We start from the raw sequence: 12,363 nt of genomic DNA, 5'->3' as shown, positions 1-12,363 counted from the left end.
TATTATCTTGCCTGCTCAGACAACATCTGGAATCCCGTATTTAAACATGGGTTCTGCAATTCAAAAGGTACAAGGTTAAAACTGGCAAATAATTGCATGAAAAGAGCTCTGAGGTCGATAGGATTTAGATTAAAAAAGTTTAAAAATTCCTTTCCTGCAGAATTTCTTGAGTATTTAATATATTTAATCTTCCTCAGTTTCCAAAAAAGATCCATATGCGTACGTGCACACACATACACTCAAATGCTAGCATCAGCGATGGCAAACCTTTCCGAGCTTTCAGTAATACCGATAGCCCACTGTGGCACATGTGCCATAGGTTCAACACCTCTGGCATACACTATAGACAGACAGATGAGCAGTGTGAATTGTTTCTTCGTGTTTCAACATAGAGCACTTTCCTCATGGAGCATCTTGCAGGACTAGTGATCTGAGCCACACGCACAAAAATGTGACACCCTAGGCCCACGACAGAAAATCTAACTTCAGCAGGCACAGACAAAATATTACAACAAGTGACCAACCAGAATTGCAAGAATAGACAAACTATAAGAGTAAGGCTAAGGATATTTGTAGCATTTTTCCTTCCTAGAAAAAGGCAGGAATAAGCTCTGTAAATATACAAATGGCTCTTAGAAAAATGAAAGAATATATTTGCATTACATTGTTCTAGTATCTGGATCAAAAAACTATTTGGAGGTAAGGCTTAGGAATACGCCTTGATTTTTATCAAGAGAGCCTGAGACGTGCTTGGAAGGGCAGAATTAAAGCCCGTAGGAGTCCAGAATAAGAAGGCTGGCTGAATTTCAGAAGCAGGAAGAATCAACAAAGCTTTTCAGTGTGAAAGAGGCAACCACAGAGAAAAAGCAGGCTGGTATGTGTGCTCCGAAGCCAGGTGAAATCCAGGAGGAATGCTAAAGAAATGGTTGCTGCATATATAAAGCAGAAGGCTGGATTAATAGGCTCTAAAGGTCACTGCCCACACTGCACAATACGTGCCCCTCCCGGTACACCAGTGACAAACACTGGCCCTGGCACAGAGCCCCTGGGACAGAGCAGGTCCCTCGCAAACACTGGCTGAATGAATGAATACACTGAACAAATTAAAAAAAAAAAACGCTAGAAGCATCTGGTTCCAAAAATAAAACAAAAAGAGAACGGACTACTTTATTCTTTGGAAATAGCTAAGTTCATTAACTGTGAATAATAACCAAGGCTACTTCAAGAATAAGGGGAAAAGTCTTGGAAAAGTTTCATTTTTTAGCTGGGAGAGTAATTATGAATTAAACCACACCGAGGTTCCTGTGAGGCTCCCCTGTTAAATCTGTGAAAATGCACTGCAGACTCTAAATGACCATCAGAAGCAGGGGATGATTATGGTGACGGTCATCGGTCCTGACGGGCTATGATAACTCAGAGGGCTGGAAACTAACCTTGAGGATGGGCCCAGGTTTAGCAGCCCCAGCTCTGAACATGTGCCTCAGACGCGTGAGTTTTATTCTATATAATGCCAGAAGGAGAATATATATAACTTCTTTTAAAATACTTAAAACTGTCACAGAATTCTGACTGACCTGGTAAATTAAGCTGCTAATGATTATATTTAAACATTTTTCTTTTCTCCTGTGTTACCAAATTGAGTATCCACAAAGACTAGCCTTTAAATTAAAAAATTCTTAAAACAGAAACAGCTTTCATTCAGTAGGCTATCAACTGTCAGACACCATATTTGTATCCATTTCCTAGAAGAATGAAGGTTCTTTCAAAATATATCTGTCACTTCTCCACAGTGGCTGATCAAACCTGCCACTGAAAAATGTTCTGAACAGGCAACTTGTAGTACAAGCATGGTTTATTTCTGTCAGAGACTGACTGCTGGAGTGCAAAAAAAAAAAAAAGCTCATTAAAAATCTCTTACTGTGATCTTACATTGTTAAAAAAAAAAGAAAAGAAAAGAAAGGCAAGAAAAAAAGTCTTAATGAAGGGTACACTAAGCCTGCAGACACTTTCATATGGTGCTTTTCTTTCTTATTTTTCTTTAGCAAGCAATTAAAAGAGCACAATTAGTTCTGGGAATATGGCATTCACTGGTTGTTTGGGGAAATCAAATAAGTTAACAATTTTATTTTATGCTAATATTGTGAAAAGTTAATGAAGGAGATCAGAATATTACACTACGGAAAAATGACACAAAACAAACAACAGCATTGTTTACCTTAATCTTAAGACGAGGTTCACAGCACAAGAAGCTTCCCTGTAGCCTTCACTAGCATTGGGTTGGCCCTTTAAAACAACAGAAAACACTGCTGTAAACTTTATCGGGGAACGGATGAATAAAATCACAGTTCATTTCTGGAAATTCCAAAACTAGCACTTTACACCTGCAGGTCTGATTTGGCCTCAAAGCACCTCAGAATAATGCCTAATTCCCACCCTAATTGTAGATATTAATGTTTTTTACAGAAAGCTTCAGTCGTACAATGGACACTGTAAAGAACTGGTATTAGCTGCAGGAAGTCCAAAGGAAGGACAGCCATCTAAAGCAGCACCTTACAACTGCCACCCCCGGGCCTCACTCATGCACAAGGCCAAGGCACCTTAACCCTTACGGTGCACAGGAAGCCAGAAGCCAGTGGTCACACAACCATGCATTCTTCCCACCTTCGTCACCTACTGCCCATTGCCTCAAATACAGACTGTCAACCACGACTGCCTCTACAGCACAGCCCCGAATGCCTGGACATGCGTGGACCTCCCTGATGGAGGAGGCCAAGATTAAGCAGCTTGGGACCACAGATAAGTCATTCTCTGACCCTATTTTTTCATTTACAAAATAGGACGAACTCCTACCTCTAAAAATAGTTGGGAAGAGAATATATGAAAGTGAGCCATAAACTATGAAATGTTAAATAATACTAGTTATCCTGATCTCTTTTCCGTTTCCTTTATTCTCTTTACTTTCTGACCCGTAATCACTCCTCACTTGCCTTCTGTCTCTCAGCTTATCCCTACAGTTCGTCTAACCTGAATTTCAATTCTGCCTTTGACCAGTGGAATAACCTTGCATAAACTACTTAACCCCTGCAAGTCTTTTCCTCCTTGGCTATCAAATAAAAACAAAACCTCAAACAGGCCTCCTGCAGCCATCTCTCTAACCATCTCCATCATCACATCTACAGCTGTTTGATAAAGCAGAGCAGGTAAAGTACACATAAATTTATATGGAATATACAGATTTAGAAAAAAATGTGTGATTCTGGGGCTGGTGATGCATTATATATAGTATAATCACTTTGAGAACAAAGAAGCTTGCCTACTAATTATATAGCAAAACTAGAATGTGGACCTGCACTATGGCTCTATGTCCGTATTTCCTCCTGGGATTGCACAGAATCTTTTATCACCACCCAGTATGACTCACAGCACAGGTCTTCTGTCATATACCTTTCATAATTATGCATTATAAATGCATTTCTCAGTCACTGGACTATTATTTTTACAAGGCAAGTTGTAGAGATGAATTGGTCCATAAAATTTAACGGTAAAAGAATTATAAAAAGAAGTGACAGAAATCCAAGCAGGAGTGAAAAGAAGGGTATCAATTAACCACAAGATTTTGTGCCTGGAATATAATAGAATAATGAGTCACTTTTCCCCCATTGCTTATTTTCCACTGTACAAGCAATTTCAGAAGCAGTCTTGTAAATCTACACTTGCTCTTGAACCTATCATTTAAAGGCTGGAGATCTTGCAAAGGATGGTCAACACTAACAGTAACCTTCTTTTCCATATGTACTTAAAGAGAAAGTTTATAAGCTCCTGATTTGGAAATGCTACCCTAAAATTTCCTAGCTATCTAAAATATTGGGTATTTTAAGGGTCTACCCACAAAGTACCTCAAAGGGCAATGACTGGCAGAGGGACATACCTGAGAGTCGTGCACAGAGAGGGACTGTATTTGCTCGGGGATACTGCTGGCATTCACCGAGATCTGTTAAGAGAACCACCATTAGAGTACCCAAGGAAGCCAAAGGAGGACACCATGGTCACTATGGTTATGCTATATTCTAGCTACTAGCAACAATAACTTTCAGAAGATGTTAAAGTAGTATAGCCCAAACGCTTCTGACTATCTGGAATGGAATCACCTAGGACATGTGCTATAGACTTCTGGGCCTCCTGGCCTATGGTTCAGAATTTTGTGAAGATGTGAAGAATCCATATCTTTAGCAAGTTTTCAGGGTGACCTACAAACTTAGAAAGCCACTCACCTAAAGTGTAAAAAGGCATGGACTATGTGATATTTCAAAATGGTAACTTTTTTGTTGCATGATTTCATCTAACGTTGAGAGACCCTTAATGAAAGGAAGTCGTGGTCAGTAAAACTTGTGTCTTAAATCATTACTTTGACTAATTATTCACTGCATTTCAAAAATGTGTAAGAATAAGTGGTTTCTAAAAAACAGAAATGCCAAGTGGTAGGTTATATTTCTCTGTCAGAGTCCAAATTTTGATCCTAAGGTGATACCCAAATTAGTTTTGCCTCAAGCCCTACTTTTGTGAACTCTACCCTAGAGTAAAACTTGAAAGCAAAAAAACTCAAAGAGAAACAGCAACGAAAACCAATGGAAAGAATCTCCTATTTCTAACTTACTACCAATTCTACCACAGAAATCATCAGAAATTTTTTTGTGGCAAGAGTTTCTAAAGCTCAAGAGAATAAAATTGTTACTCTGTGTCCCCTCAAAAATGACTACGTTAGTGCTAAGTTAGTATGGATAAGTGTAATGATGTCTTCACTTTGTAATGGGTCAAAAAGCTAAGGTGGACAGATGCATGAAGAGATGGATCTGGAAGTGACACAGCAGATGTAATCACTATAGGGTCCTGATGGTAGGTATATGGTGTTTGCTATAAAGTGTTTTAATGTTGCCATATGTGCAAGAAGTTTTGCTGGGCATAATGGTACCTATATTTCCAGCAAACAGGAGGCTGGGGTAGGAAGGTCACTGCAAGTACCAAGCCAAGCTGGGCTACATAGTGAGTTCAGAGCCAGACTGGAATACATAGTGAGACCCTGTCTCGAAAGGCAAAAAAAAATTGTAATAAATTATTGGAGAAAAATGAGGGGAAAAAAATGACTGTGTTAGATGAACAAATAACCTTTTTAACCAGACAGTGGGCCAAGGCCTATCCAAATGACTTCCAGAGATGAAAGGTTCAGGTTGATTTGACAGTCTGAACTGAGGTTTGTGACACAACCAAAGACTGCAGCAAGACTTACAGCATATCCTATCTTTAGTCTAAGAGCAACAGTAACCTAAAAAGCCTTAGTGGTACTTACTTAGGGGACACAGCGTCTCTTTCCCTTGCGGGTGGGGAGGAGGCAACTCCTGCCCTGTTCGCTCACCATGGGCCGACACCTGTCAACCAGACAGGGGAGGGGCACTGCACATGCACCCCTACCTCACTGTGTAGGGGCCCCGCTGGAGAAAAACACAGAGGAGTCCTCAGAAACACCAGAGGTGCACGCGCGTGCTCGAAAGGGAGGTCACCGTACAAAACCTCTTCCGTGAGTGACAAGTGCAGCCCCCAAGTGCCATCACTATGGATGCATTCTGTGGGACCAGGCATGGCCTTTAGGTATAGTCTTTTTCACTAAAAACATACAAAAAGCTTGCATACAGCAACTGTCACTTATCAACCGTACAGAGAAATTTATCAGATTTTTTTCCTTTTACATAGTTCATTATAAAGATGGATTTGAAAGAATGCATGTTTTGATAGAACAGGAAAGGAAAAGAAAAATAAATTAATGTAGGACACCACTCTGGAGATGGATCTGGGGCACAGCAAAAGAAGGGAAAATATCACAGAATGGGCAGAAGGAAGAGATGCTTGCTTTCCAACTTTACATTGCGCTGTGCCTAACCTCATTTTTCTATTTTTAAGAAATACTGTGGCTAACTGCAATGTATTACCCTGTACTGAAATCCTGGAACAGAGAAAGGATGTCAGTGAATAAACCAATGAAACCTGAATAAATTCCAGGGTTTACATACTTGACAGTAATGTAGCAATACTGGTTTCTGAGCTGTGATAAATTTACCAGAATTATACTAAGAGATTAAAAATGGGAAAAGGCAGGTGAGTGCATACAGGGACTCTGAACTCTGCAACATTTCTATAAATACAGAATTAATATAAAATTAAAAGTTGACTTTCAGAAATATAGCAGCTTTCTGATCATAAATCTAACTCTCATCACCATTACTGAGAGGGCCATTCACCTGTACGAAGAATACCTTTAATGTTCAAAATACCCAGTTAAAGCTGTCTGGGATGACTAAGGCTGACTGTAATGAATTTAAAGGGAGAGATCAAATCTTTCTCTCCACCCACATATAGGTGTAAAATAAGCATGTATACTGTGGAAGGCATCTGGAAAAAAAGTTTTCATTGGAAATAATTTTTAAAAACTAATGGTAGTCTAAAAACCATCAGGCAATAGCAGTGAATAATAAAAGCAATAAATTTTACCTTCACATTGTGTCTAACCTCTAGTAAAATTAACTCAATCTAAATCCACACAAAATGACTAGGAACACAAAGGTTTTTCACAGTTAACCTATACTAGACTCTTCACAAGAAAATCTTTTCAGTACACCTCTTGGGGTCCCATGTGGCTTCAGCCAAGAATCTTTCTCCCGACTGCATTATACTTAGGTTAAATATGGGCAGCTTTTCCTCTTCCAAGGTATTTCTAAAATGTATTTTCTTTCTCCTTCTCTCTCCCCTCTCCGTCCCGCCCCCACTTCCTGCCTCATTTCTGAGAGGTAGGTATTTACAACAAAATTTTCAGGAACTGCGAGCACACAGTCTTCCTGGATTCCACTCTACTTCTGCCTTCAGTGTGATCTGTGCAGTTTTCCTAGTCAGTAGTCCTGGATCCTAGCCACAAATCAGAATCATGTGAGCCGTCTTTAAAAAATCAGTTTCCTGGACATCACTGCAAATTCCAAATCAGAATCTGTGTGTCTGAATCTAGTACCCACATTTTTAAAGCTTTCACTTTTCTCAGATGTGGAGCCAGGGCTGTGAATCCTTTATTTCCATGTCACCTAACTCAGGTGCTGCAGTAAAAAAGAACACTGCTTTAACAGATTTCCTAGTGAACATCCTCTTTGGGTAATGAGACCCCCCTCAAAAAAAATTACATTTAAGGACAGAGGCAGTTTCACATTTTATATAGGAAACTAGAGTATAATGCAAAACTGACAGAGTCATAAACCAAGTACATATTATCTCAGAGGCTCACAAAAGCCATTGGTCAAAAATTCTAAAAGTAGGGGCTGGGAATACAGCTCAGCGGAATCGCGCCTGCCTGGCAAGCATGAGGTCCCGAGTTCAATTCCAAGCCCCCCAAAAAACCAAAAAATTCCAAAATTGTTGGTCAAAAGAAGATCAATAATGGGATAATAGTTTTAGGTAAGATATATAAACTAGGAAACACTACCCAAGGAAGCCTTGCAATTCCCCCTTCCAGAGAGATAAAAAGCTTCCAAAGAGCAGGCTAGCATCTCTTTTTGTATAATTCCCATAGTGTTTAACAAAGTTCCATGTGGATCAGGCACAGTTAAATATTTCATCAATTAGTTATTATTAATATCAGTATTATTAAACTGTAGTCTCCAAAAGCTTCTAACATCCAAGTGTAGTAAGATGATAAATAAAAGGAGGATGGATTATTTACTTGTGACAGATTATTAATTACTCCTGAGTGACTAATGGCTTGTAAAGTTATTTCTAAAATATCAGATTAGGAACACAAGACCAATTTTTCAATGTGCCTAGATATGAATCTCAAAATAAATGGTCTAACTCTGAAACCTTACAGTTTACACTAGAAATTCTCTTGGATGTAGGAGAACTTCCAGACACAGCCCAGGACGAAGCATATCTCCCCAGGCCCCTCCAACACACATCCCATTCTAGCTTTCTCCATCTGCTTCAAGTAACGCCGAGATACACTGTCTTAGACTGCCTAGGAGGCCAAATAGCCCTTCAGGAGCTAAGCACCTCTAAAATACCCGCATTTACTACAGCACCTTACTTGGTCTACACATGGTACTACTACAGCTATTTTTTCTGACACTTCAATTATAATATCTTCTAATCGTTATCCACACTTACAACCATCTCATAACTACTTCATACCTATCCTATGCACTCATTTCATGTTTTCATTTTAGCGCATGGATATTCGTGTTAATAACAAACATATATCTGTGCCCACTAGATGCAAAGGGAACACAAACACAAATAAATACCACCTCAGTCTTCCGGTGGCTTACATTAAAAAATAACTAAGCTGGTATTTAAATGACAAGTGTATTGAAAAGCTTACCAAAATAGAAATACTCTGGCATTTGAATATACTAATATACTTTGGCACAGATAAACATTTTCGCTTTCAAATATGTTTAAAGGTATAAGGTACATTGTCAGAGGCCATATAATTGGTACTGTTATTGATAGTAGCTACGAAAATGGAAATCAGCAGACACTTCGGCAATCATAATTTTAAATATCTACACTGTACTGTATTTGCGTGTGTGCTCCTTAGTGCATACACAAGGAAATTAATGGAACGATGTTTGTCCCAAGCACTCTCTATGACTGCCAAGAAAGAAACGGTTAAATAACCATTTCTATCCATTCAATGTAATACTGCGAAGCAACTAAAAATAACAGGGCAGATCTATAATATTTAACATGAGAGATTTTTAAATGATAAGGTAAGTTACAAAAATGTACAGTTTTTACATTTCATTCATGTTTTAAAATGATATGGTAGATGTATGTACATGCATCCTTACGTGGGAATGAACAGAAAAAGGTCTGGAAGAAAACAATGTAAACAACCTCTGTGGAAAGAAACGGCAGCCACAGGAGCAAAGTGGGCAGCTGAATAAAAACGGACTTTCAGTTTTTATTCATTTTAATTCTCCTGTGGTTTTTTTAACCTTTATGTTCCTTCTCAGTAAGATCTGCCTAACCAACTTATCTAAGAATTGCAAACTCCCATCACATTCCCTGCACCTGCAATCCCTTCTGTTTTTTGCTTTTTTGTTTTTCTACTGCTCACATGCCCCTGTAGCAAATCATATAATTTACTTTTCTCCAATTAGAATGCAAACTCTAGAAGGACAGGGATTTTTCTATTATTCTTACTGATCCATCCCCCACTCCTAAAACAGCTCATACAGTAGGCCCATGATATATATTTACTGAATATTTACACATTTAACAATTTTTAATTTCTTTTATAAGAGATAAATGAAACTTATTACACTTTGCTTCTAAGAAGCAGTTTGGACTGGTAGGAAAATCAGAGTGATTTAATTAAAAGCTGAAAGGTCACAGAAACCATCTTTGTAGGCCTCTGGTAACACAGCTCAGGATACTGAAATGCCAGCCCTGCCAAAAGGAAAGCATCAGAACACTGGCCTGGCCTGAGAAGCTGTGGAAAAGCGGGCAGAACAGGTAATCCCTCAACTCTGGTGGGAATGTCTACATGCAAACACATGAATCCCTTCAGAAACAAGAAGCATATTCACATGCTTCCTTAAGTATACACCAACACAGGACCAGAAGCAGATCAAAGGGGACAGTGGGCAGAGAGGGTAGAGTTCATGACACCTGGTTAAGATCATTCTAAACACCTAGCACGTCTGCGAAGCTAAAATGTCCTGTTCTGGAAGACAACAGCATCCCTGACCTAAGCTTACATGTGATGCTGGAAGAGGAAACGGAAGAACTACAGCTGGAAGGAGTGCAGCCCCCAAAATGGGAGGAAAGGGCCCACCGATGTGGCAAGAAAGATGAAGAGAGAATGCCTCAAGGAAAAGAGACAGGCTTGCTGCTCTGCAGCCCGCCTCTTCAAAGGCTCGTTCCTCCAATGCCACCTACAACCCCACCACCAGATTTACTCCATTCAACCAAAAGGAAAGGTCTGCTAATTTTTAAAAAGAGTTGGGATGGATTTTATTTGAAGCCCAGAGTTTTGCATTTTTATGATGAGAATTTATCAAGATACACATTAACTGCTGAATTTGTAACATATCTGGAGCTATTTAAATGTGCTTAAATCTCCTCTAGGAGAATTAGTGAGCTATAGTCATCACCAGGCGTGAAGGCATCCGGGTAATTAATCACACGGAGGAAGGAAACCACAACTAGTCTCTTAATCAGAAGATGACTAGTTCTCAAAGAGAAGCCTTTATTAAAAGAGTCCTTCTTATATGTATATGCAGGATAGTTAACACAGGTGTTCTACTGTCCTGTATTTCCTTGCTGAAAGAAACTGTCAGTGAGGCATTGGTTGATTAGCTTTATATGTCTATATGTGTTTTCATGAGAAACTACATTGAAGATATCAATATGTAATACAATAAGCATTGTTAATTCCCTACCACTCTGTTTGTAACTCTGTAATGTCTGTACTGATCCTTTGCTATTTTGTAAAACGTTGTCGATCTGTTAGTATTTTCCTCCTTTTATTTCTAAAATAAAAAAATAAAATAAAATAAAATAAAAGAGTCCTTCTTGACTACCAAGTTTCCCTATAAATTTAAAAATCAAGCTAACTTCAATCTAGAATGTGTACTTATCTGAGTATCTGCTTTATTATAAATTTTAAAACCTAAAGAATTTGGACTGTATGCTCACTGATGTTTTCTAAATGAGAATAATACTAAAAGATAAAAGTATCATTATGGAGTTGGTGGCAAGGACCCCACTGAGTGCTTCACACAGGGGATTTCATCGAGCCTCACTGTCAGTGGTAGGGTCATCCCATCTGACAGACAGGAAAGCTGGGACTCGGGGAGTACAGTAACTCGGACAGAATCTGGATCTACAACATCTATGTATCTGTCTTCCCTTTGTTTTCTACTCTCTGTGACTTCATGGTGTCTCTCCCAAAGGGACCAGATACCGCAAGGTGGGACAGAAGCAGCAGATGAGTGGGTAAATAAATAAACTCTACTTACCTCTGGATTTTCTTCTTTTACTCTTCTTGACTGTAAAACAATTACAGAACCCATTACTACATATATCCAAAAAGAAACTATCACAGAAATACAATGTATACAGGTCAGCTAAGTGTCACCAGTGTCATTATTTACCTTTTCCTGAGAAGCAGCTGCTTTCCCCTCTTCACTTTTCTCATCAAGCTCATCATCACTCCACTCCCAGTCACCGTCTTCAGTTTTATGAAGGTGACCACTTGACCCTGGAACTCGCCTCACCTGAATAAAAAGAAGCACACACCATCCTTCACTAGCAGACATACACAGCACTCTCCAGTGCAGCTACTTGCATTACATGGGCCGCTCTACCCTGAAAACAACCTCAGTGATCCTCTACTCTGGGAGAACTAGATATTAAAACCCAAAACCACTACACAATCTCCCGACTCTCACACTCACTCACCCTCTTCCCAAAAATACTATGTTCTTGAAATGCACTGCTAGAACAAAATACTTCGGAAGAATAAAGAATACCATATACACAAGGATTTGGTATACATGAAGGATTGAGCTCGTTTTTCACCTTTACTCAGTGAACTCTGTCAGTTACTATACAAACAAGAGTAGGTGGTCAGCATCAAAACTGCCTAAGGAAATGCACACAAGCAACTGACCGCTGATGGAGCCAAGGCAGGGAATCGGGAAGTCCAGTGAAGCATACTAGACTAGAGGCATCAGCTGTCTAAAATCTGTATCCACAAAGCTAATACCCTTCTGCTGCCATCTTACTTTCTTTCAGAACCTGACATCACGCTTGAGTTCCCAGGATTCTGCTCAACCTACGTGAGCAAAACAAAATGGCATCAGACTACGCAGACGCTGTGCGGTAATCTGACAAGCATGGGATTGTAGGAACACAGCATGACCGTCCACTGCCTTGTCAGCATTTATGATATAATCAGACGTCCTCAATTTTTTTTTTTTTTTTTTTTTGAGCCAGGGTAGAGATATAATCCACAGAGCATACTTTCCAAATGTCTTTGCGGAGAGGAAAAGAAACTTTTAAAAGGACAGGATGCCTGAGAATGAGCCTCTGAGCCTCCCAGCAAAGTCATTTGCCTTCTAAAAAGTACTAAGACATAATTAGATGAAGCACTGCAGCAGATGAACATGAAGTGAACAGCAATAGCTACCGTCCCATGATTCAGAGAAACTGTGATGGAAAGGGACCTTTAAGACCATCTCAGTCAGCCCCTTCAGTTTACAGAGGAGGGACAGAGAAGGCCTAGAAAGGAGCTCAAGATCATAAAGCTATGAAGGCAAAATCAAA

At 39.4% G+C, this 12,363-nt stretch overlaps 1 protein-coding gene across 1 annotated transcript in view; it reads right to left on the bottom strand.

Annotated features, from left to right (window-relative positions):
- Stk39 (serine threonine kinase 39) overlaps window positions 1–12,363 on the bottom strand; it is a 275,200-nt gene that overhangs the window by 102,932 nt on the left and 159,905 nt on the right. Inside the window, exons 11-14 of the mRNA XM_005393429.2 lie at window positions 11,190–11,312; window positions 11,055–11,084; window positions 3,929–3,991; window positions 2,216–2,283 (exon numbers count right to left, since the gene is read on the bottom strand). Of these exons, the coding sequence (XP_005393486.1) occupies window positions 2,216–2,283; window positions 3,929–3,991; window positions 11,055–11,084; window positions 11,190–11,312 (284 nt within the window). The remainder of the gene's footprint in view (window positions 1–2,215; window positions 2,284–3,928; window positions 3,992–11,054; window positions 11,085–11,189; window positions 11,313–12,363) is intronic.

Source organism: Chinchilla lanigera, unplaced genomic scaffold (genome assembly GCF_000276665.1).
Source record: "Chinchilla lanigera isolate Chin_1 unplaced genomic scaffold, ChiLan1.0 scaffold00048, whole genome shotgun sequence".
Taxonomy (NCBI): domain Eukaryota; kingdom Metazoa; phylum Chordata; class Mammalia; order Rodentia; family Chinchillidae; genus Chinchilla; species Chinchilla lanigera.
The sequence above is the reverse complement of the archived record's forward strand: the minus strand, read 5'-3'. Positions and strand labels throughout refer to the sequence as shown.